This window comes from Psittacula echo (assembly GCF_963264785.1).
Source record: "Psittacula echo genome assembly, chromosome: 5".
NCBI classification, from domain to species: domain Eukaryota; kingdom Metazoa; phylum Chordata; class Aves; order Psittaciformes; family Psittacidae; genus Psittacula; species Psittacula echo.
The window spans coordinates 103,974-130,602 of record NC_137739.1 but is presented as its reverse complement, the minus strand read 5'-3'; the positions used below and the strand labels follow the sequence as shown (position 1 = coordinate 130,602).

The window sequence follows — 26,629 nt, the reverse complement described above, 5'->3', positions numbered from 1 at the left end:
GTTTTGGTTTTGGTGGGTTTTTTTTGGGGGGGGGGTTGAATTGGGTTTTTTTTGATTTTTTTGTAGCTTTTTGGTTGGTTGGTTGGTTTGTTTTGTTGTTGGTTTGGTTTGGTTTGATTTGTTTGGGGAATTTTTCGGGGAAAATTTTATTGCTACCCAAATGAATCATAGCTTCACTCATTGGCTTTTTAGGTTGTCTTGTCCTTCCTGCTCCTCTCAACCTCAGGTCACTGACTTTTAAATTGCTGTGTTACTTCCCAGTGTCAGGAGTTTGGAAAGGGTTTTTTGCTAACCAGTAACACTGGAGGCAGTTTCCAGTTCTGTCCATAGCTGTGCTCCATTCTGAAGTGTCTTTTGTGAATTGATTTCGGAACCTGGTGTTCTCTAGTATTTTCCATCAGTAAAATACTCGGAGTGCTTCTTTTCCTTGCTGTATATATGGTTATTCAGTCTGAAAGATCAGTATAACATCATGAAAATAACTTGACAGTAAAGTGACTTTACATGAGCAGAACCTTATCTAAGAGTTTACATGGGCACTTAACCATGCAGTTGCAAATTTTAAACCTGGACTGTTGCCTAGCTGTATTACAGAATCTAATTTCAAGTACCAAGCACTGTCTATTTCTTGCTGTTGTATAGGTAATATTTGGAATGCAGAATTAATGCATTAGGTTGGTAGATTTTCTGGAATCGACTAGGAAGTGTGGCCCATTGTTAAGGATACCTGGGGTACAGGCAGCATGATGTGATTTCCTGTGTTCATGTCCTAGATAGGTCCAAGTAAATTTCAACATAATAAAATGGGAGATTTTAAACAAAAACAAACAACAAAAATCAGGAAGGGGATTAATTTTCCTTCCTTCTAGGTTTGAAGTCTGACAATTGCATTAAAGGACCTGAAATAAATATGTTTGCAGTTGTGGTCTTAGTCATCAGTGCTGATTTTAGCACCTGATGTGTATGTATCTTTACAGCCCTTTGCAAATCCTTGGAGAAGGCAGTAGAACAAGCACATTATAACTCTGAAAGGTTTGGAGGCCATTCTTACATTCATACAACTTGATTTTGTAACAAAAAATTGAGGGGAGGACTTTCATTCTATCAACTGTTAACATAACTAAAAAAAACCCAGAAAGACAAGCTTTCCAAGACTTTCTAGGCTTTCTGGTTTGGCAGGAGTTCATCATAGCTGACACAGATGCAGTAATGTTCAAAGTACAAGAATATTTAAAATATAATTTGAGAATAATTGTTATGAAATTTACTCAGTTTTGAAAATCAGACCATCACAGAAAGAGAAGGAAATTGGTAGTCATGAAGTAGAAGAGTTAGTTAATATGAGCAACTCCAGTGCAAAACAAAGGAAGACAAGGATGCTGTTTGTGGAAGCTGGAGTGATTGTCTGTGATGGTAGGTAATACTATTGCTAATTTGTCCTCTAAATGCACTGTATAGATTCTGAATCAGTATTGTTAAATCAGCATAGCAAATCTGTAGAGGCAAGTTATTGAAATGTGGCTGGTTTTGAGAGCTGCCTCAATTCAGTTAGGCATGAGAATTGTTCACTTTCAAAAAAAAAAGGTTCCTAAAACTGGTGCAACTATTTTGCCTATTCATGGGGATTTTTTTAGCTGTACAGTCATTATTTTAAGACAGGAAGAGATTCGTGTTTAGCTGCTGTTGAGTAACTTGATGCAGAAATCATTTGACCTATTCCCTCAGCTATAACACTTCTGTCATCTGTTTTTCTTAAGAAGACTTCTTTGAAAGACAGTTATCCTCTCACAGAACTGCAGACTTATGAAATAACTGTCTGAAGAACTTTTCCTTATTGTCCCTGAAATCATCCTTAAACCTTTCCTCTTTGGAAACAAGCCTGACCGTAACAAGGCACCAGGTAGTCTCTGTCCACCTTTCTTAGGCCAAACTGTTAGTTGTTTTTATTTTTTACTTTGGCTCTCTGATGGTCATCTCATATTTTACTTAGAAGTTCAGACTTTATGAGACAGGAGCTTCCCTGTTGTTATTTCTTCATCTTTTCAGGAAAATCCTGACCTGTACTGGCACATCAAGCAATAGAATACAAGTAACTATAATAATAGTAATAATAATAATATAATAACAACAGCAACAAAAAAAAAAGCTTTCCTTACCTGTCTTTTGGTAGTTACATCTGACAGTCTCTACTAGTGTCAGCACCCTTATTCTATGCAAACAGTGAATGGATCATGATCTACTGAATTTAGGTGATAAGTAACACTGGCATTTTCCTCTGCTTGCTTATGACACTGGGGCTCACAGAGGTGCTCAAGCAGGGTCACACTGCTTTAGTGAGGAGTGTAATGAAACAAGTCATGGAATGAGTAAAGCAAGGAGGAAAAATCTGTATATGCATGTATACATCTGTATATATAGTTATACAAATGATATATGCGTCTATATATATAGGTATACAAATGATGAAATTCACAGTTTCAACTTTTTTTTTTTCTCAAGTTCTTGGTCATTAAACCTCTCTGTTTAAGTCCCATGAGCCAGAAAGGGTTTGTCTTTTTAGGAAGTCTGAGAAAGAGTAGGCTGGATAATCTGAAATCCTTTTGGTATGCATTGTAATGCATGTTTTGCTGGTCTCAGATTACTCTGTTTTGTTGTGGGTTTTGTTTTTTTTGGTGGGGTGGGTAGTGCAGGGTTGGACAGACGCAGGTTAGGGGAGTTTAACAATTCCTTCCACTTTATCAGCACCTTTCTGAAAGTGTTGCCACCGACGCTGGGAACAAGGGGGAGATTTTTGGAATACAAGTGCTAAAATACTGCCTTATTTCTGATCATACTTTCTAACACACAGTTCAGTTCTAATCTGCAGTCATTTTCCATTGTTTCTTTTTCTGCCATCACCCATATTGTTGCTGATGCTTCTCAAAAACCTACAATGAAGTTTCTGGCATGCTACTGATAAAATAATGCAAATAATAAATGCAGACTGTAAATTTTTAGTTGCACACATATGGAGCTGCTTACAAGAGTATCGTGTTGGGAGTCTTGAAGAACTTATTTTTAATGTTGCAAAACTAACTTTATCTTGAAGTGCACCAACTGATCAATAATGGCAAAAAGTCATCCCGATGTTTTGTAGTTGGCTAAATCAATAATCCTGTCCAATAGCTAGCAATTAGTCAGTCTGCCACGTCTCCTAAACAGACTTATGTGCAAACGATTAACTTATTTGGATTATGAAGCATTAGTGTGGGATATTAGTATCTACCTTGTTGAATAAGTATTGATGATTTGGCTGGTGTTTGGATCTTCTATCATACCTGCTTTCAGAGAGGTCATTTATTTTGTTCAAGTGTCAATGAGTAAAGAAGTATTTTTCCTACTGGTAGTTGTCATCATAGCTTTCGTAGTTACCTGATACCAAGTTCTTGCCATTTTGCAAGAAGAAAACCTGACTGTGTACTAAATCAAATCATATGCCTGAATTTTATTCTTCAAATCTTTCTTAAGAGAAGCTGTGGCTTCATTTAAATGTGTATCCAACTTTTTTAGTGTTTCTTAGACTTTAAATGAGTTTAAATTGCTGTTTAAGATAGTTCTACGTATTACCCCAATAATTGAAGCAGTTACTGTATTAGTGGTTTTTGTAATTGCTATATAATATATAGGATAAATTTGGTGCACTCTAACAGGCTTCGAACCAATGTATCTTAACTGCCTTTTATTTTTCCTGAAAATTTATGCATGGTATTTTTTGCTGATAGGGAAGAAAAGCAACAAATCATCTCTATGTATGAAGTACATCTGGGTTTATTTTCCAACTTTTCAGTGGACTTTCTTAGGCCAACTAAGCAAGTAGTCACCTTATAGGTTTTGTGATTCTGTATTACACAACTATGTTATGGTGCAGACTGCAGAGTGGAAGATTAGCTGACTTAGTGTCTCAAGATAAATGGTGCTTTTGTATTCCAATGAGGATGTATTGGTGCTTCTAAAAGAAAAATGGAGTTTTGTAACTTCATTACATGTTTTTTTCTGGGAAAAAAATCTCTTTACCACATTTATTTTTGATCATCCTGTGTTCATTATCGAGTATGTATGTATTTTGCAGACCCAGAGTGATGTTAGGAGTGGCGAAGGGAGGGAAAGGTTTCTGGTGATCACACCCAGACAGTGTAGTTAAAGTAGGTAGTTTGAGAGTGCTGAATCTTGATTGTCAGTTCTGTTCACTGAAGGCTGAGCCTTGTATGCTACTGTCAGGGTCCAAAAAGTTTGACATCACCTAGGCCTGGCATTGAGTTGGTTCACTGTGCAGGCATACTTCCTGCTGCTCTTTGTAGATGTTGGCTCTGTCTGTGGAGGTGCTTGCTTAGCTGTCTTACCAAGTGCAGGCATGTCTGAACATCTCTCTCCTCTCTCCTTAAAAATACAGTGAGGCTTTATTTTCTCTTGGCAGTGCTATATGGAAGCTGGTTTTAACCTAGGTCTACCTTCCACTTTTGTTGGAGGAATAATCTTATCCCTCAGGTACAGATTCTGGACCAAGATTTCATCTATGCTGCATCTTCCTTCCTTTAACAAGGCTTTTACTCTCTTTGGTACTCCTCTAGACTACTAATGGAAGTACATAGTCTGTTTTTAGACAGATAATGACAGTGTTTCAAGTGCTGTTGCCCTAAAAAACAAGTCAAGCCTTTTCTATGGGGCCATTAGCAGGGCACTTTAGTGATATAATGGATACTAGGGAGTAGGACACTCTTATCACATGAGTATGGTGATTTGATAGGTTAGATTTAATACAGTTTTGGTAATGACATTTAGATACAGTGTATCTGTGCAACAGGTTGATTTTTAGGACTTCGATCTGTGTCGGCAGTAATAGCATCATACATTCTTTTGTCATGCTTTGGAAATAAACCTTTAAAAGAAATGAACCAGCTACATCTGACTCTATTCTGGCTTGGAAAAGAGGCAAGCTAAGTAAAGGCACTGAGGTGAGACTGACCAGCTTGTAGTTGCCTGTGTCTTCCTTTTTTCCCTTTTTAAAAATGGGGGTTATATTTCCCTGTTTCCAGTCAGCAGGAACTTGATGGAACTGCCACGACTTCTCAGATATGATGGATAATGGCTTGGCAACTTCATCCACCAAGCCACACACATTTTTGGTATGAATTCTCTCACTTTACAACGCTGGCTTGGCAGCTGCTGTGCAGTTTATCAGTACATGGTGTCATCCCATTCCCAAACCTGTAGGGAGGAAAACAGAGCCTGGCCGCAGGGCCTTTGCTCCACTCCACTCCCCTTCAGTTTCTCTCAGCATATGCTGAGGTCACAGGGTTGCCTGGGGAACTGTCATAAGGCAGATCCTGTGCATGTCAACCATATTCCATCCCAGAAGTAGCAGCTGCATTTTACCCTACAATTTCTTTAATACTGTCACATAACTTTGAGGATTTGGGGAATGGGAAGGATGTCTCTAATTCCCCCGTTGCTCCACAACTGTGTGTAAGGTAAGACAAGTTACATGAAATTTCTGCTGTTTGATAAACACATTGCATACACGGTAGTACTGGTGCTGAGTATATCCTTCGTGCTCAGTAAATTGTCATTTATCATTCAATTGAGACTTGTAGAAGCTTGTAAACAGGTCACGTTACATTACACATGGCTTCTGCTTGTAGTGCTTCCTTAATTAGCTTCCTTGTAGCAGCACATATGAATTTCGGATGTTATTCTTGGTGTCCCACCATGCTGTGTCTTGCTGTTTTCTGATCAAATGCAAATTTTGTCTTTGTACCCTCAAAATATGTTTGAATAGAAGTACTGTTATCTGTAAGTAAAGTCGTGGGTATCCCTTCAGGTTAAAGTGCTTCCTGCATGCAGCCATTTACATGTTAAACCCCACCACATCAAGGTACAACATACAGACTTTTTAAAAATCAACTTTGGAGGGTGGGAAGGTTTCCAGTAAATAACAGAAACAGGAAGAGGCTACCTTCTCCGCTGGCCTGTCTCTGTAGCCTTTTCTGTCACAGAACGATCATAACCACTCAATCATTAATTCTGTAAAGGTTTAAAAAGAAAAACGCCTATGTTTATCTTATCATCAGTGTCAGTGTATTTGTCAACATCCAAATGTATTTGCATTGAAGTGGAGAATCATGCTTCAGACGCAGCCAACAGTCTGAAGAGTGAGGAATGTTTGTATTAATAATGAGAATTTACAGTTTGTTTTATGTGGAAATGCAGTTGACTTTTTTTTCCCCTCCCCCCCCAATCTTTCAGCTGGTCAGTATTGGTTCTTCCTATAACTATGGCAATGAAGATCAGGCAGAATTTCTGTGTGTGGTCTCAAAGGAATTGCATAACACTCCTTATGGCACAACCAGTGAACCAAGTGAAAAAGCAAAGGTAAGTTATGAGACATTGGACTAAAGAAATGGTGTCAAATTAGTTGGGCTTCACTAAGTCCTGCTAGGCCTATCTCTGTTCTGGACCATTGCTTAATTGCTTTTTTTTCCCCTTACTCATGACTAATAATGTTTCCCTGTCCATTATATGACTGTAAATGGTACAGTCAGCATGCATTTGTTATACCAAATGGGTTCTTTAAATCCAATAGTCTGCAATGTTCCTGATACCTGTCTTGATTTTTTCGAGTCTTGGCAGATATTTGCTGTTTACGGTTGAGAATCTAGGGTTTGTTTCTTAAAAAATTGAATGCTTCTTTATTCTGCCACTGATTCAGTTGAAAACTATTTTTCTTGCTACACTTCAACAAAAGAAATCTTACTGTCAAGACTGGAGATTGTAATATGCTGTCTCTGAAGAACATAGTCATGTGCAATATGTTACAAATGAAGGTATTTGTTAGCTTAGGATTTTCAGGTGTCTACCCAGTTCTCTTTACTTTCTGTAGCTAGCTTTCCAAAAAGATTGTAACAGGCACAATATCTTAGCATTTTGCTCAGTTGTCTTTCAGAGTTTGTACAAGGGAAAATGTAAAACCACAACAGAATAGTAGTAAGGCAGACCAGTTATATATGGAAGTATATTCTTCTCTTCCATGCGTATTGAACAGTTTTTATCACTGTATTATTGCTTTGTATGAGGAGATGACTACAAACCGGGTACTTCTGTAGTTTACTTAAAAGCTTTTAATTTAGTATATGTAGGTAGGAAACAACTGGTAAAACATCAAAGCTTGCTTTTTCAAGAATAACTTTCGAAGAGATGAATTTTGAAATAATGTTTAAGAATTGATCTGGGTCTTGGCACTGAGGCCTCAAACAGATAAAACTTCACTACTTTCTATGCCTTGTAATTTGGTTATGCAGCTACATATATGGGGACATTTTTGTAAATTGCACTGCAAAAACACTCCAAGCTTTATGTTGGATTCTTAGTGAAATGATTACGTTATGCTCTTTTGTCACTGTTGAGATGAAACTTCCAAGGAGTTGTAAGGGATTAAGATAGTCAAGGTAAACACTGAACCTGACTAAGCCACGGCTCACTGTTTCCAATACCCCAGTCAGGGTCTGCTTTTGCCAAGATGTAAAGTTGACAGGTTAGAGATGTGTGGTAATAATTTAGGACTGGGCTGTGTACCTGAAATAAAGCATGGAACTCTAGAATCTAATAAAGATCTTCATAAGGAATGATAGCACATCTTCAGGGAACTTCAGAAATTGCCAGAGTTATACTGCACCCTTAACGGAAAAGAAAATACTGATAAAATGAAATTATTAAATGCTAAATACAAAAGCTAGTTCAAAGGGCAGCACAGCTCTGCAAATTCAGTAGCTCTGAGAGGGGCTAGATCTTCCACCTTTGCATTGAAGTGCTTCTTGGTCATTGTTTCAGAAAAGAGAGCAGGGCGTAATTTGTCCAGGTAATGAATCAGAATTGATGTCGATTAAGGTTGGAGATGCAACATTCACTCCTTTTGTCCTGGAAGAGCTGAGGTATTGCTAGCAACTAATAGCAGTACTTGAAGAATAATCTTTTATATCCTGTGTTTCTAGTTGTCCTGGGTTCTGCTGTAACGATTCTTCTTCTTAGTAGCTGGTGCAGTGCTGGGTTAAACCACGACACTAATAGATCAAATATTTTTAATAGGCATGTGTTAGACCTGAAAAGAAAAATAGAAAATTATATTTGGTTGAGACGTTTCTGACAGTTGTGTTCAGGAATCTTGCCTGCAGCTTGGGAGCTGTTGTCTCAGTAGCTCGTTGGTCTTAATGAAGTTCATGTGATTGAAATTCTGGTATCCAGTGGTATATACAGCATAATATGTTCATGTATTGGGACTGACTTTTAGAAGCTCTGGAGAAAGTCTTCCTATTACAGCAGGTTGGGTTAGAGAAAACAAAAAACTGCCAGTATGTAATTTTTATTGTCAAGCACTTCAGTTTTTGTTGATAGTACTGGACTGTCAGAATAGGAAAAGACATCTTCTGATAGCCCATATAATCAAGCTTCACCTTCATTCCTTCTCGGAGACTTCTTTTCCTTATGTTTCTTTATTTTTTTGAAAACAGTTTGCATAGTAAGTTAGTAGTTGACTTGTGTGTAACCTTCAAATACACTTAAGCTAAGGAAATTGATGGCATTTGGGACATTGTCTTAAATGGTTCCAGTGGGTTTTAATGGTAGCCATGACACTACTAAAAGATAACCTATATTCCCACAAGCATTATTATCTTTTGTACCACTTTATTGATCTGTCACTCTTTGGACAAATGACCAAAGGTTGTTCATAACATCTACATCCAAAGTTTGATTCTCAAGTGCTATCCTTTCCCATCCGTGGTGAAGAGTACACAGAGTAAAGGTACCAGCTTTACAGTTTTATTTAACTCTCCTCTATACTTATGGTCCCTGTTGTTATGTTGCATGGCACTATTGGCTTCTATCTGCTAACTTTAGGACATCTGAAAAAGGAAATTTTAATGAAATCTGTGATGTTCCTCCTTGAAATTGTCTGCTGTTGTACTTTCTTGCAAAGAGTGGGAGTCCCAGATAAAAGTAAATAAATGTCATTCACAGATGCTTCAAGTGTAAGTGGACTGTACTTTGTTGCAGCTTTGACTCACTCGCAATCTTTTCTTTTCCCTTCCTTTCTCTATACTTGCTGCATGCTGCATGCCACTCAGAGTGAGGATGAAGAAACGGATTACGATATGAATGACTCAGATTAAGTGTAAATGTCATGGTGAGCATTAGCTGCCCTAGGAATTTACCCAGATGCTTTTCTGTTCCATCCAGTTCCTACCCCACTAGTGCTGTTCTTTGCCTAGTCCTGGTGGTATGTGTGTTTGTGATTCTAGTTGTGGCATGGTTAGCAAAGATAGAATTCCTGATCTGGATATTGCTTCTTGGACAGAATAATTGGTGTTGCTGTTATAAGATGTATTGTGATTGGTTCCTTTACAGCTTTGCTGAGCAGAAAAGTTTTTCATGTAGATTCTAGGGTCAGAATTGCTTTTCATTTTTATTTTCTGTGCACCAGCTTTTATGTCAAATATTTTTTTCACATGTAGAGTCATCTGGTAGGAACCTACAGGATACATATTCAGTACAACATCATCAAAGGTGGTCTTAGCTGATAGTTTTGAAATTCATGTTTTTGAATCAGGACCTGGCAAATATAAGTAAATAGCGTGATCTCAGTGCTACAGTTATATTTACCATAGGAAACAACTGTCACTGGGGAGGGATGAGGTCCTTTCCATTGTACAACATCTTATTGAAGATCAGGTACTTTAAAAGTCACAAATGGAAGAACACAAAAATTGCATCAGAAAGCACAACTTTTGTAACTTCTTATGCATCTGCCAGCACTACTCATATTTATTCTACTATCCAGTTTCTAGAAGAAAACTTATCATTGAATGTTCAGTTATACGTTTAGTATAGTCACTTGAGTAGTATAAATCTGAGATATTTAGCATAGCATGAGATTGAATTCAAGCTTCTTACCTACACACTTGAATTTTTTAGCTGTAAACCAGCCTTATACTTATCTCTGAAGTACCTTCCGCATGGCTAAGGAAGAACCTACATTATCTTCTTGCTGATGCTAACAGAAACTACTGCTGAGATAGAATAAGGTCTTTCGCCAAGTCTTCAGGAGTGGCTGCAAGGAACAGGTCAAATCTGAAGCTTTATTGAAAAAAAAATAAACTGGCACTGTGCTGGAAGTGAATGCAAGGTTTTTAAGCTGCCTGAGAGACAAACAGTCCTTAGATGCTGTTCTGTGTGCAGCAGATTTGTTTTGAGTGGGAGGAAATAGTTCTCGTGTTCTGCTTCCCTAAGAAGCAGTCACACTCAGGCTCCTCGGATATGAGGATGCGTTCAGCGGTGTTTACAGTTTATAAGTTAACTTTGGATCTGGTGCACCTGGAGGAAAACCAAAACAGAGCATGAAAAGAAGGAAAATTCTGAACACAGCAGATCTGCACCAGGGTAGGGACAGTCTCTAGTACCGGTACAGACTGGGTGATTAATGGATTGAGAGCAGCACTGCAGAGGACAGCTTGGAGATACTGGTAGTATGAGCCGAGTACACTTGCAGCCCAGGAAGCCAGTTATCCAGAGCTGGCCAGCAGGTTGAGGGAGGGGATTCTTGCCCTGCGCTCTGCTCTCATGAAGACCCCACCTGGAGCATCTGGACTGTCCAGCTCTGGGGTTCCCAGTACAAGAAAGACATGGACCTGTTCAGAGTGGGTCCAGAGGAGGGATGCAAAAATGGTCTGAGGGCTGGAACACCTCTGCTAGGAAAAACGGCTGAGAGAATTGGGGTTGTTTGTCTTGGAGAAGGGAAAGCCCCAGGGGGATATCATTGCAGCCTTCCAATACCTGAAAGGTGCTTATAAAAAGACAGAGAAAGACTTCTTACCAGGGCCTGTAGCAACAGGACAAAAGACAATGTTTTTAAACTGAAAGTGGGTAGATTTAAATTGGATAAAATGATGAAAGTCTTTACTATGAAGTTGTCCAGAGAAGTTATGGATGCCCCATCCCTGAAAGTGTTCAAAGTTGGGTTGAGTGGGGCTTTGAGCATCATTTCAAGCATTTAATCTAGTGAAAGATGGCCCTGCCCAGAGCAGGGGATTGGACGAGATTATCTTTAAAGGCCCTTCCAACCTAAATCATTTAGTGATTCTGTGATCTAAAATGTGCAGACAGAGGAGCATTATCAGTGAAGTCACCTATTTAGCTAGTAGAGCATGTCCTCAAACAAAAACTTCTGTGCCTGGTTCTGCTGCAGACATACTCCACAATCCTGGCTACTAGCAGATTAGGAGAAGACCTGCCATAACTGACCTCTCTTAGCTTTGAAACATATTCTCTCAGCATTTTTACTCAGTAACCCACTAAAATCTTTAGGAATAGTTTTAGTAAAGAGTTTTTCAGGAGAGAAAAATAAATAAAAATAAAAGATTAATTTCAAATTGCAGCAGAGTCAGTCTTCCAGTGGTCAGTAAGTAAGTACAATTTTTATATTTCTTCTTTGAACAAAGTCACTGCCCATGACTAGAAAAGGTCCTCTTTCACACAGTTTCTGAGCACCTCTCCTGAGAGTTTGCTGATCAGAAATCGTTTCTCCTTTTGTAAAGGTAGGTCTCATAGACAAAGTAGCAAGCAAAATGCATTAAAATGTTGCCTGATCTTACAAAATTTTCTACTTCATGTTGGGTTTACTGGCTCAGTAAAGTGTTCAGATTCCAGTCTCCAGGTCTGGCTTAGCTTTATCTTGTTGTGCATGTTCTGAAGCTGTAGAAAATAGTTTTGTTAATCTTGGAATTATCTTTTTATCTTCTAGGAAAGAATAAACTCAGTTGTTTCATTTTAAATTGAAAAGATTCACAAAATTAATAGGTCATATATTTTCTAACGGCACAGGTACTTAGTTAGCCATGGTTTTGCCTCTGTTGGAGATTAACTTCCTGACTACTTTTGCTGGGTCAGGCTGTTATCTGCTATGTGGGCATCTACTCCAGCACTTTGTTCACAGCCGTGAGTAATGGCAAATAATAAAAAAAAAGAGTTTAAGTATGAAGCATTTATAAAATTAACTTCTGGTGTATTTCCCCACCTTCCAGTAAGCCTCAGGTTAGGAATTTTAGCTTCAAGCCTGTATGCAGGTCATTGTATGAAAGGTACCATGACACTATGATCCCATGAGTAGGTACCAGTGTCACTACCTTCAGTAAGCTTGTCTAATCCTTTTTGAATGTGTTGTACTAGCAGTGGCTGAGCAGTTTTCAGGACCTGGCTTTTTCTCACATAATTCACTTTTATCTTTCCTAGTTTCATATTAAATGCTCTTTGCTTAGTACACATAGTAAATTATCTTCATGAAATAAGCAATGTTTGCATCTAAATAACACGCTAAAATATGTCATGGCCCATTGAAAATATTTTTCTGTATTTTGGAGATTTATCAGAGTAGCTGCAGTGACATCTGGCTTCATAACTTCAATAATACTGAATTTGAATCGTAGAATCATTGAATAGTTAGGGTTGGAAAGGACCTTAAGATCATCCAGTTCCAACCCCCCTGCCATGGGCAGGGACACCTCACACTAAACCATGTCACCCAAGGCTTCGTCCAACCTGGCCTTGAACACCACCAGGGATGGAGCATTCACAACCTCCCTGGGCAACCCATTCCAGTGCCTCACCACCCTCACGGTAAAGGATTTCTTCCTTATATCCAATCTAAGCTTCCCCTGTTTCAGTTTGAACCCGTTACCCCTTGTCCTGTCACTACAGTCCCTAATGAAGAGTCCATCCCCAGCATCCCTGTAGCCCCCCTTCAGATACTGGAAGGCTGCTATGAGGTCTCAACACAGCCTTCTCTTCTCCAGGTTGAACAGCCCCAACTTTCTCAGCCTATCTTCATACAGGAGGTGCTCCAGCCCCTGATCATCCTCGTGGCCTCCTCTGGACTTGTTCCAACAGTTCCATGTCCTTTTTATGTTGAGGACACCAGAACTGTACACAATGCTCCAAGTGAGGTCTCCTGAGAGCAGAGTAGAGGGGCAGGATCACCCCCTTCGACCTGCTGGTCACGCTGCTCTTGATGCAGCCCAGGATACGGTTGGCTTTCTGGGCTGCGAGCGCACACTGCAGCCGGCTCATGTTCATTTTCTCATCGACCAACACCCCCAAGTCCTTCTCCACAGGGCTGGTCTGAATCTCTTCTCTGCCCAACCTGTAGCTGTGCCTGGGATTGCTCTGATCCAGGTGTAGGACTTTGCACTTGGCATGGTTAAACTTCATAAGGTTGGCATCAGCCCACCTCACAAGCGTGTCGAGGTCCCTCTGGATGGCATCCCTTCCCTCCAGTGCATCAACCGATCCACACAGCTTGGTGTCATCGGCAAACTTGCTGAGGGCGCACTCAATCCCACTGTCCATGTCAAAGACAAAGATGTTGAACAAGACCGGTCCCAACACCGATCCCTGAGGGACACCACTCGTTACCGGTCTCCAGCCGGACATCGAGCCATTGAGCACAACCCTTTGCGTGTGGCCATGCAGCCAGTTCTTTATCCACCAAGTGGTCCACCCATCGAATTGATGTCTCTTCAATTTAGAGACAAGGATGTCGTGTGGGAAAGTGTCGAATGCTTTGCACAAGTCAAGGCAGATGACATCGACTGCTCTATCCCTGTCCATCAGTTCCGTAGCCCCATCATAGAAGGCCACCAAATTGGTCAGGCAGGATTTCCCCTTAGTGAAGCCATGCTGGCTGTCACCAAGCACCTCCTTGTTTTTCATGTGCCTTAGCATGCCTTCCAGGATAATCTGCTCCAAGAGTTTGCCAGGCACAGAGGTGAGACTGACTGCTCTGTAATTCCCCAGGTCATCCATTTTCCCCTTCTTGAAGATGGGGGTTATATTTCCCTTTTTCCAGTCGTCGGGAACTTCACCTGACTGCCATGATTTTTCAAATATGATGGCCAGTGGCTTAGCAACTTCATTTGCCAGCTCCTTCAGGACCCGCAGATGGATTTCACCAGGTCCCATGGACTTGTGCACGTTCAGGTTTTTAAGATGGTCTCGAACCAGATCCTCTCCTACAGTGGGCCTAGGGTCTTCATTCTCACAGTTCATGCGTCTGCCTTCCAAGACTTGGGTGGTGCAGTCAGAGCCTTTGCCAGTGAAGACCGAGGCAAAGAAGTCATTAAGAACCTCAGCCTTCTCCAAATCCAGGGCAGCCAGTTCTCCTGATAGCTTCTGGAGGGGGCCTACGTTGTCCCTAGTCTGTTTTTTATTCACTACATACCTATAGAATCCCTTCCTGTTATCCTTCACATCCCTAGCCAAGTTTAATTCTGACTGGGCCTTAGCTTTCCTAATCTGGTCCCTAGCTTCTCGGACAACATCCCTGTATTCTTCCCAGGCCGCCTGTCCCTGCTTCCACCTTTTATAAGTCTCTTTTTTCCTTTGAATTTTCTTCAGCAGCTCCTTATCCATCCAAGGAGGTCTCCTGGCCCTCCTGCTGCACTTTGTTCTAGTTGGGATGCAACACTCCTGAGCTTGTAGCAGGTGATCCTTGAATGAGAATTTGAAATGAGAAAGAACGCAGTGCGCACAGGGAGGTCCAGGTACTGCAGGAAGTGCAGTGAGCAGGTGATAAAGCAGAGTATTTATTTCTTTTTTTAACTAACACTGACCCGTCTCTAAACTGTCCCTGAGGCACACCGGTGGTGATGAGTTCTTTATGAACTCCAGTCCTTAAAAAGTTGTGCAAAGGAGGTGAGAGCCTACTTTACTACACTATGAAAGACAGACTAGGCTCAATGATCTACGAAAGCTGATAGATGGTTTTTTTATTCAAACGATACATGAAACTGCTCTGCTGTGTTAAGCAATCGCCAGCTTTTACCTTACGAGCACAAAGATCGAAGTGTTTCTGTGTGCTGTCAGATTCTGTGTGTCCTCTGGGACAGAATTTGCTACTGTGTGCTAGGATCACACTACACTGTATCAGACTACACTGAAATCATCACAGAAGGAAATTCTGCATTGAAGACAGCTATGCTATTGTCCAGGGATCGTGCCTTTGCTTCCTGGCAGCCTTTGAAATGAACAGTCCTTTCCAGTAGCAAATGAAAATGAAGTATAATTAGAGATACTTTTACTTACAGATTAACATTATCAAGTAGTTGTGCGCAGTATATTTGAAGCTTCTCTTAGTGCTTTATTTGGCTACTGGCATGATTGGTTCTACAATTCGCTTATGCAGTTCCACAGTGCTACACAGCCCAAGAGTTGAGCTTGTTATTGCTGATTGCAATAGAGTGTAGAGTAGCAACGTGAGAAACGTTGCTTGGACAGTCAGTCCTAAGACTTGGATACTCATGCCAACAGCCAAACAGAATTGAAACAGAAAAGGAAACTAATGGTCACACTAGAAGTAGAATACATGGGTTTCATGTTGTAAGGTGCTCTAGACAAGGATTCCTGAGTTTTTCAGGGGTGGGTATTTAGTTTCCATTAGACTTCAGTCCCTATGTTTAATATATGCCTTTTAAGATGAATATTAAACAAACCAACTGCTTTTAGGAAAAAATAAAACCCAAAATAAAACAAAAACAATCCTGTACTCATGTAATGAGAGTCTCAGTTCCTTGGCAACAGTGGGAGAACCAAATGCCTTAGACAGAGTTATCAAGTGAGAGCTGGCACTGCCTGTCAGCTGCCTGGCTTGAGCATTTCAAAGGATAATAATGGACAAGGTAGTGCATGAAGAGTTCAGTGTGCTATGTCCCGTGTCAACTGAAATAATTTTCATGTGGACAGGGATGCCTAAAAAACTTGTGAGATCTTGCATGGACACATAATGTAATAATATCTAAAACCTGCTGTCATAGTAGTATTTTATATAGCTGGTCAATCCAGCAGATAACCTTTGTATGTCAGAATAGCATAGTAAAAATCTGTGACGAAATGTAGTTGGTTGAGATGAAATAGCTTACTTTTTACATCTACCAATCCTTAAGCTTTGGTTATATTAATCATACTTAATTCTTAGCCTTGATTTACATCTTTTTTAATGATGTTTGATAGTGGACATTGCATCTATCAACCTGTCTTTTTCAGCCTTAAAGCACAGACTTCAGGAATATCCTTGAACCAGATCCCTGACACTCTCAGTTATTTGAAATAGTCAGGATTCTCTTTGACCTCCATGCTTTAGGAATGACATTAAACGAATTTTCATTTATAGAATTTTCATTGGTCTGTTTCAGATTTTGCAAGAGCGAGGTTCCAGGATGTGAAGACAGTATTGAACGGTGACAATTTTTTATCTTTTATTCCAAGACACAGTGAATTGTCACACTGAAGAGGCTCAGCTGCAAAAGAAAAAAATCTGATTTAGACAATACTCTGTTGATCTGGGTTCAACCATTTTTGCCTATAAGCTGGTGTCAACTGGCTGAAAGCATTGTGAGATTACCTAATGGGAATAGATGGTGTGGGAGTGTGTGTTCAGTTTTGGTTGTAGTGCATGGTTGTACTCTCCTGTGGGCTGACAGACACTGGTCTTTTGAAATGACCGTGCACTCATATTTTCCTCTGAGACATGTAGCACTTGATGTCTGGTGCTGGATGACCCAATGTTGATCAGTTTGGAGACATTTTCCTACTAATCATTGTAAACATTTAAAGGACAATGTAATTGGTGCTACACACACATTACAGCCCACAAATGCAAATATTTGGGGTCTACATTGTTTCAGAATCAGTGGCAGCCCCAGTTGACTCTGTTATACTGCACATTCCTTATGGCTCTGTGACATACTCTATTATGTAATAACAGTCTAGGAGATCAACTGAAACTAGCATGTAAAAAGTGACACAGCAGACAAGAGGTTTCTCTGAAGGAATGGTGTATATATTGGCTGGATTAATAGCATATTTTAATGCCCAAAGGGAAGACTAAACTCAGAGAAAATGGCCTTAATCTGAGTTATTCTTGATGTTCCTTCTGTTGAAACAGTCTCCTCCTGCAAAAGTTATGCTCCAGTCTTAACCAGATGTTTGGAAAGGGAATCAAAATTCACTAAAAATGAACAACTGAACATTTTGTTTCTTTTGAGATGTTTGTACTCATATGTGTGTTTGTGCTTTCATGAAATGCTTATAAGCAATGAATTCTGTGGATGATGATAGACATTTTTCAAGAGCTGGAGGTTGTACAGAAATATGGCTGGCTAGTCCTAGATCCCTGTCTCTATGAGTGGGATTAAAGTCAACCTTGAGTGTGAACACAAAATCATCCCATTGAAAAGCTTAATTACATCAGACATTCAGGATACCTGTAACTAACCTTTCTCTTTCTATACTGTTTCAACTATGCAGTTAAAGGACACAGAAAATATCTAGTGCATCTTTATTAGTTTGTCCTTGATGAAGGTTAATACACAAGACTGGAGCTTTTTAATACACTATGTTTTAAGCAAAATCTTTAGCACATCTTTAAAACACTTAAATAGTATAAAACTCAGCTTCATTGACTTATGAAAGCAGTGGGAGTTTCAAAAAGCTACAAGATTGTTTTGAATTCTAAAGATGTTACAGTTTCTGTTGTCAGTAACTTCAGAATTCAGGCATCTACTCTAGGTAATCCTTTACACAAATGCCTGATTTCCAAACAGCCAGGCTCCTGGCTGTTTGAGATTGGTTTGGGGGTTTTTTTGGTGGTTATTTTGGTTGGTTGGGGTTTTTTGTTCATTTATTTGGCTTAGCTTTTTTTTTTTTTTTTTTTTTTTTTTAAAGGACTTCTTATACATTGATAAAAGTTTGGCAGAAACAATTTGTAAAAACCATTTCTACTAAGCAGATTAAGCAATGGGCTGAATGTTTTGTCCATGCATCTAATGCTTGAAAGGGTTTGTAACGCATTTTGCAACTTGGATGTGGTCTGCACAGGAAGCTGCTGGCCCCTCCACAACAACACAGAAAATGTTTGTCTTTTTTTTTAAGATGTTAAAACTGAATTGAATTTACTAAAAATGTAATTGTGTAGGGGGAAATGTTTATACTTTTATACTTTTTTAGGCACCCATATTTTATCAGCTTAAATTGAGGACTCAAATTTCCCCGAAATAGTAACAGATTATCTTGTGTATCTGAAAATAAGCGTAACAGTTGTCTGTGTTAACTGCATATTAAAACATTTCCTCTGCTGCAGTAGTCACTGTGTTTTTAAGCAGTATGACTCCACTGAATTCTCTGAGCTCCCGAGCTCATGGAATTGCAGCCAACCATGTTTCTTGTTGTTTTCTTGATGTGCTCTACAGAGTAATTCGACATTGGCTGAAGTGGATTTTAATGCCTGAAATACCTGTTTTGCGATGCTCCTTCTGAATCAGTATTTCTGTTGTCTCTCTTATTTAACCCAAAAAAGACAGAATATTTTCTTTCATACACCAAAATTTTCAAGAATGACAGCAGCAAAACATGGGTAACAAACTGAGCAAACTGAACAAATGTAGAATATGTAAAAGAGTGGGCTTTTTTAGGTGTATTTTTTTTCCACTGCAGTATTTTCAGTTTAAAAACATGCTTTTACAGTGAAATTACCTGCAGTCTAGTTTACATTGTGTCCCTGTTGTAGCAAATTTGGGCAAATGAGTGGCTAATCATTTTGCACTTTGTTTCCAATACCTCACAAGGATGCTGAGAAAGAAAAAGAAAAACAATAAACTTTAATAGGCAGGTATCTTGCAAATTATTTAAATATGCTGTTTGAGACCACCTGAACTAACCACTTTCTTGTTCTTGCTAATGTCATTATTGCTTTAATTTTTGTGAACATGTAGAGCTTTCAGATCAATAGAAGTGCTACCATATGCCTTCTTCAGGGCATTAAGAATTGATCCCTACATTTGGTTTCTTTTTATTTGACTATTGTAATTTCAAATAAAGCTAGCTATAGTAATGAGATAACTGCATGAGAGTCCAGTCTACGTCACCAGGTTTTGTAAACATTGCTTCATCTGTTAAGATCTTGCAGGATGAGGTGATGTACTGATACAGCTTAAACTGGAGTCCTTTGTTTCTTTTCTGTCATTTGAAGAGTAGTTACTTCAAGAGAACTGCCTATGACTGTGTAAAGCTGATGGGTTCATAGATGTACTGCAGAAGCCAGTGATGTGAACTCTGGATTTACACAGCTCCTGTATTCTTAAAACAATATTCTAGGTTAGAATTTAAGATCCTGAGCACAAAGAGATCATAGCAGAAGAAAATAAAGCAGGAAGGAAGAGATACCAAAACATAACAATTAATCAGGGTGACCTCTGATGGAAATGTAAATTCTGTGATTTAACTTTCTACCCTTTTGCTATATGAATATTCAGTGATGTTCTTTGGTGTGTTCTCCATGGAACAGGAGGTTACTTCAGCACATGATTTTCAGTGAAATTCTTTAAAGGCTGTTACAAACTTCTTGCAAAACTTGTTTAAAAAACAAGAGGTTCAAATTTGCCATAGCAATTTCTTGCTTTGAATAAGCAAGGAAACAGCATACTGTTGGCTGTAAGCTTTATCAGAGGCTCGTTTTCTGTACTGGTGATGACATTTTTGTATTAAATGCTTTTGACTTCTTCAAGCAGCAATCAAATCAGGGTTTATCTGCAATGAATGAGTCATCCTGAGGCCTCCAAGACGTGAATGGCATCTGGTTCATAATAACTGTCCAAAAGTATAGTCTGACTTGGCAGCTCACACAGTAAATGTGAAAGAGATTATTTTATGGGGTTTTTTAACCAAAAGACGAGAGGTTACCTGGAATTTTCCCCCACTTCCTGTGGGGTCACCATGGATTATGTGCAGTTTGTTACCCTGCAGTAATTTATTGTCTGTCAAAGGCCTGATTGTATTTAGGAGCTTGTATTAATTCTCTACTAAACTTTCATCCCTGAGAATCATATACTCAAAAAATCTGGACAATTTACTGTGTTTTTTTCTGAACTCAGGTTTCTTGTGATGATGAAGGTTCCTTTTGTCTTTCATTGTAGCATTAGTAAAAGATATTTTTTAAGAAACTGAGCTTAAAGTCTCCATCCACCATTTTTTTCTTCAAGTTTTCCTTACAGTAGCTGTATAGTTCCCTTTCTAGCAATATGAATGCACAGTTATGGCTGATCAGAAACAGGACTGTTTCCTGAAGACACCAAAATTGAATCAATCTCCTCTTTCTCTGAGAGAGTTTCATTGATTGGGTCTTTTTTTCAGGAGAAAAAACTTCTAGCAGATAAAACAAACCCCCTGACTGCAGGTGTGCTGAAGGAACTGCTGCTCAGGACAGAACACTGCTCTTTGGCTATCTGTTGGTGAAGAGTCGTCAGTCTCTTTTTGAGCTGTAGAGTCACAACCAGCATGTTAGCACTCATTAATTACAAACTACTGGTTTTATTAGTATTAAAAAAAATGAACATGGAATGCAAAACCGCAATAGTATCTGGATGAATGAAATGACCTTAGAAACTGGATTATAATGTGTACTGTCCAGTCGTGCAGGTGTACTGGAAGAGATTCCTTCAGAAGTACTGAGACAAAAGTGAAGTACTGGGCTTTTCATGGAGATGAAAGTAAGTGAAAGAGAGTCTGTCCACTTGAGATGTGATGAAATCAGAAAGTGCCACTCTCCTATTTTATTCTCTCACCACATCAAAAGCATCTTTCCAATTTTTCAAATTAAATTCTTCAGTCAGCCCTGAAAGGTGGGGCCCTTGCAAAGAGATGAGATTTTGTTACACCTTTGAAAGTACCTGGTAGCTCAGGACGGGAGGGTTAAAACTTCCTGGTTTAACCCTACTGTGGTCATTGAACAATTGTCTTTTCTAACACAACAATTTTGAAATACATACAGTCTGAGGATTCTGCCTGTTGCTTCTTTACAGTTGAAACTGCAGTTATTTCCAGCTTTAAGGACAATGTCAGGATCTTACCTGGGTTTGTGTTTTAGAATTACAGATTCTTAAAATAGTGTAAATATTCAGTTAAAAAAAAAAAAGAGATGGAAGGCTCTCTGAAATCAGTGGCATATAACTTTCCTTTGGCTCACAACAATCAGAATCTGTCTTTAAAGGCTTCTTACTGAACTGAGGCTTTAAAGGGCTAAGTAGATCTTACAGTTCAGTTTTCTTAAATGAGTCTCGGATAGAGGAACTCTTTCCATTTTCAGTGCAGAAATGCTAGGGGCTAAAATCCTTTCTAGGGCTAATCTGAAGTTCCAGAAACACATAACATTTAAAAAGCAGCTGCTCTGGTTTTCTTTCAACTCACAGACTCCAACATCATTTTTACAAATGGCTGAAGCAGTTGCAGATGTAAGTGTTCATGTATGGTTTGGAATTTCAGTATCCAGGTTGGTCAGAGAAGACGTTACACTTGCCCAGCATTTTGTTATTGCCTGTGCTGAAATCTAACAACTCGTATGAACAGCACTGGTGACAGAGAGACCTTGAGATGATTCTGCTCCAGGAAATTGATGCTCAATACTGCATTGCAGCTTAGCTGCCCTTTATTTCAGCAAGGTCTGCTGAGGCATAAACTCAGAGGTCCTGAGGCATAAACTCAGAGATACTGCTGCAAACATAGTTTTCTGGGCCCATCAAAGGGTTCTTTTTAGGATGTTGTGTGTTAATAACTGCTATAATGAGAGAGACCTTTTAGAAAGTTATTTCGCTACTTTGGGGGTGAAGAGACCTTAGAAAGCTGAGCCTAAATTTTGACCTGACCTGGCACCTGTTGAGATTTCAAGGCCTGGTCATCTGAAACATAAGAGTTAATGTATTTATGTGCATGATTCTTGCTCCTTCTGAGGATTTTCCAAAAGCGTTTGAACAGCTTTACTCGAACTTAACTTGGCTCACGTGTACTTGCTAGGATGAAGCAAGTGCCAAGGCACTGTAAGAGAAATGTTGCAGCCTATCTACCTGAAACTGAAACAAGGTTTCAACAAGGTTTCTACCTGAAACTGAAACAAGGTTTCAACAAGGTTTCTACCTGAAACTGAAACAAGGTTTCAACAAGGTTTCTACCTGAAACTGAAACAAGGTTTCAACAAGGTTTCTACCTGAAACTGAAACAAGGTCACCAAACTGAAGGAGCATCAAATGGCAACCATTTCCACCTGCTTCCCTCCTAAGCCTCATCTGAGCCGCTTTATGGGAGAGCTGTTTCCCATAGACTCCCTAAGCCCACTACCCAATTCAGCAGATGTTCTTTGGTTTTTTAAACTCTTCTCCAAAGTCACTGGCCTCAACATTAGCTGTGCATCAGCTGTTTGTGTTACTATCCAAGTGGCCATACTTGCAACATGTTATTTTCTGGATAGTGGATTAGCAATAACACTATTTTGTGCCAATTCATTATCTCTGAAGTGTTCTTACTGCAGCAAAGTTTGAGTTTTGATCTGGTTTTAATGCTTTTGCATTAGCCAAAACTCTTAGCACAGACATAGACAAGAAACTGAATCCATGGAATTTCCCTGGATAAAAAACTGCTAGGGCTTCCCAAATCATTTGAAGGTGGTTACAGTTAACCATCGTTTTTAAAACAAACATACAACGAAAATGTGTGTGGATATTTTTTTAACCTCCTTTTCATAACACTAGTGTATTGTAAACTGCATGAAATAAACCTGTTTTCCCCTTTTAAAGTCTGATGTCTTAAATCTTTCTTTTCTAAATCCATTAATGTTGACAGTAACAGTGTAATTTCACTGACATTCCTAGTGTAGCACTTCAGATATAAAATGTAGTTGCATTTTTTGCAGTGATTCAAAGCAATAATATTTTTCCTTTGGAAAGGAAAGACACATCCTTGTCTGCTGTCCCAAAAACATCAGGAAAAAAGTCATGTTTATTCAGATTTATATCCACTGGGAAATTAAGGTATTTTCCTTTGCATTTACTATGGCTGTTGCTGATCATTATAGTTGGAAATAGTCCCCTCTGGATATACAATCACACAAAAACCACCCATGTACCAAGTTTTAACTAATCACTTTGCTTACATTTTCTTTTACATAGCTCCCAAATAACCCCACCTAACATCTCAGATCTATTTTATAATCCAGTACTTTGCTTTTTAATATAAAAGCTTCTTTTGTCTGAAAAATTAAGCTAACTGAAATTGACACTTTTTAATAAGGCCAACATATAGCATAAGAAATGTAAACAAGAAGCCACTTAGTATATGCTTGCAGCAGAAGTTTTAAAGATAGAAATGGGTGAAGGAAGTAAATGATTCAGTGCCAAGTACATTTTGGTGAAATTATTCACGCAGTTTGACAGCTCTGCCTCCTACAAGAATAGAACAGTTCATAATTCAGTATTAGCCCTGAGAAGACCACTGGACTGCTTTTATTTTCCAAACTGCGAGTAAGAATTAAGTATGAGAAGCTAAGACCTGTGAGTTCTAAAATCTTAGAGGCTGTACAGTTATATATGAGGTGAATTTCATCTTAACAGTTTAATCAGTTTTAAATGCAAAGCACATTCTAATATTTCCTTATATATTCCGCAGCTTCAATAAGATGATGTCATTTTACTAAAATGATTCAAATTGCATTTGAATTTTACTAAAATAAGTACTGACATCTCTAACGGAAGTTAACTAATCCACATGTGCGTCTGTTTTTACCAGACTGTCCTACTAAAAGTATTTGCACTTTACAGTCAACCAGCACTACTTTCAAACCAAATTCTTACTATACATACCTGTTGCTTCAAGTGTTTTCATCAGTTAGCGAAAGTGAGAGCGTGTGTACCCTCAACCAGAAACCAGTTAATAAAAAGGACATAAACAAGTAAGCCACTAACATCCTGTTTGGATCTTTTGTAACATTCAGAGTTTATTTGGAGTTAGCTTTCCTTTCAGCGGGGAGTTTCACTTAAGAAAGTTGAAAATGACCATGCAAATTCACCTTTCACTGTGCTGAAGTCTTGCCTGACAGTCAGAAATGCATAGTCTGTATTTATGTGATGTTCCTCAAGTCTGGAATCTGCACAGTTGCATGAGATAAATCCTGTAAGCAGTGTGTTAACATCTTGCCCTAAAACTTTTGGTAATGTCACTGGAATCACTGGGAAAAGTATACAGGGAAGTACGTGTTTGTCCTGGTTCTACTATGGGCATTTGCTACTGGCAAAAGATTTCTTAGCTAGAGTGATATTTAGTCTGATTTGGCGTAGCCACTATAGCACTTTAACAATCCCTGCTGAAAGTTTCTGTTCCGAATTAGTGCAAAGACACCACCAGACATTCAAAGTAGATTTTCACCAAGTAACATCCTGGTGAGATGGCATCCATTGACTGTTCAATGAATCAGCCTGCAACTGGTGTTCTCATCAAGATCTTTGAAGCTCCCCTGTTTCCCCAAGTAATTTGTGACTGCAGGGATGCTTTCTGTACACATAGCTGCTGTCTTCCATCTTTTCTCCTTAAATAGCTAAAAGGAATAAAGAAATTAAGGCAGATGCTGGCATAGGTGTGCGTGCATTAGGATAAGAGAAAGCTGGACAGGAGTGAGGGCCCACAGGCAGACAGTTATCCATTTTACATCCTTGTGATACATTATTGGCTAAAGCACAAATGTGAACATTAACTGTTCATTCCAAGAGAACAAACATAATTACCGTTAAATAATTTACAGAGAGAAGCTAAACGAGGACTTGATGAGAATAGGGTAAGTGGCCCAAGGATTTGATTTGTTTACATGAAAGTGCAATCATCGCTTTCATTCTTAAACTTTTCTGTGATATGCCACTTTTCATACTTCTCACTGCAATAGGAAGATGCTGAAACCACCCACCTTCAAGGGAGGAATTCGAGCCTAAGGCCAGCCCTCACCAGTGGAGACGAATCCAAAGTCAATTTCAACTCTTTCTCTGCACTTGGCAGATGTGCGATTCCGAGGACAAACTCGGACCCATCCTGGAATGAGAGGTTTTGTTGATGAGCTGTTACTAAAAGGTCTGTGAAAGCTTTGGAAGCAGTTCATCCTTTTCCATCTCTGCTGGCAATAAGGTGTCTTATAACATTAGCTAGTTGACACAGATCTGAGGTTTAAACAAAGATCTTGTTATGTCAAGCAATATCAATTGCTTTGTCAGCTTGATGATTTTCTTGAGACCAGCCTACAGAGGTAAAGCCATAAAGAATACTCACCTTCTGCATCCCTTCTGTAGGATACAAAACCAAAATTAATGTAAACAAGAATATGAATTGCTCAGAGGGGAAAAAAGCCTGAAAAGAGCTTGTCCCCTTGGCTAAAAGCAGGGATGGCAACAATTGTAACACCCATTGTCTAACTTGCCTTTAAAGCGCCAAGTGATGAAGATCCCATACCCATGCTCTCCCCATTAGGCAATCTACTGTTGTGGTATCTTTGCCAGTAGAAGGATTCTACATCGTGTTGGAAGTGATACAAAAAGCAAAAAGAAAATAAAAATTTAAGTGGGAATTTTAAAAGTGAAATAGACAAAATATAAACTAAAACATCCAGCAGTGCCTAGGTTCATTCTGCCAGCCTTAGGTGCCAGTTGTGACTGATCCACAGTTGCCTACCTGAGGTTATGAAGAAACAGAATTCCTCCAGTAGGTATTTAAATGTGCCCGAGATAATCACTTGCCGGTGCCTGCTCACTAGGTGGGATGTTGGGCAACAAGGTTCCTAAGAAGATGAACCATTTCGAACTTTAACGCTGCATAGAACACAGCTCAATAAACCACTGCAAGGCATGGCCAAGAGGAGGTTTCAGCACTTAAATTGCTTATGTTTCATTAAAATCAGAAAAATAAAGATGAGAACAGAATGCGACTCACACCACTAAAGAGGCATTCCTAAAACCCGAACAGAAACACCCCCACCCCCCAAAGGGAAACAAGAAAGTGAGAGCATGAAGCACGCCGCTGCTGCCGGTCTCGACAGCACAAAGGCTGCACCACAGGAACCCACGGCCGCGCCCCGGGCTTCCAGCGGGCTCCCGCCCTCCTCAGACAGGCCGAGGGCGGGACCCTTGGCCCCGCCCCCTGCCCCCTCTGATAGGCTCCCCTGCCTGCCCGTCATCTGCGAAAGCCCCGCCCGGGCAGAGGGCCCCGTTCTCCAATCAGAGGCCCGGCTGGGAGCAGTGCTGGGGGGGAAGGGGGCTCGGCTGAGTGCCTCCAGAATCGCGCTAGCGCCCTCCGAGGGACCGGGACTGGTCGGGGCGTGGGGGACCCGAGGTAAAACTTTGCTCGGTCTTTCGGCGGGGGCTGGAGGCGAGCGGCGAGGCTGGGTAGATCCCGGCTGGATTCCTTCCCGCTCTCCCTGCTCAGGCATTGTTATGGTCACCTGTGGGTCCTGCGCAGCGAGGATGCGTAAAGCGTGGTGGACGGATCGGGCTTAGGGTTATACCGCGCCGGCGCAGTGGTACGGACGGGTCGGGTTGAGGGACACGCGGTACGGCCGCGCTCAACACTGAGGAAGGAGGGAGGGAAACTCCGGACCAGAGACAAAGGGGGGGAGCCGAGTCGGGAACATCCGGGTCATTCGCTGCCGCTTCAATCCGGGACACGCGCGAGTGCTGCGGCCGATCACGGTGAGGCCTGG

At 39.9% G+C, this 26,629-nt stretch overlaps 1 protein-coding gene across 2 annotated transcripts in view; it reads left to right on the top strand.

Moving 5' to 3' along the window:
• The window catches only part of PDPK1 (3-phosphoinositide dependent protein kinase 1), a 61,747-nt gene extending 43,895 nt beyond the window's left edge, over positions 1–17,852 (top strand). For both annotated transcript variants that reach the window (XM_080617170.1, XM_080617169.1), the window contains 2 exons: positions 6,283–6,408; positions 16,269–17,852. In XM_080617170.1, coding sequence (XP_080473296.1) covers positions 6,283–6,408; positions 16,269–16,298 — 156 coding nt within the window. In that variant the 3' untranslated portion in view covers positions 16,299–17,852. The remainder of the gene's footprint in view (positions 1–6,282; positions 6,409–16,268) is intronic.
• The last annotated feature ends 8,777 nt before the right edge of the window (positions 17,853–26,629 follow it).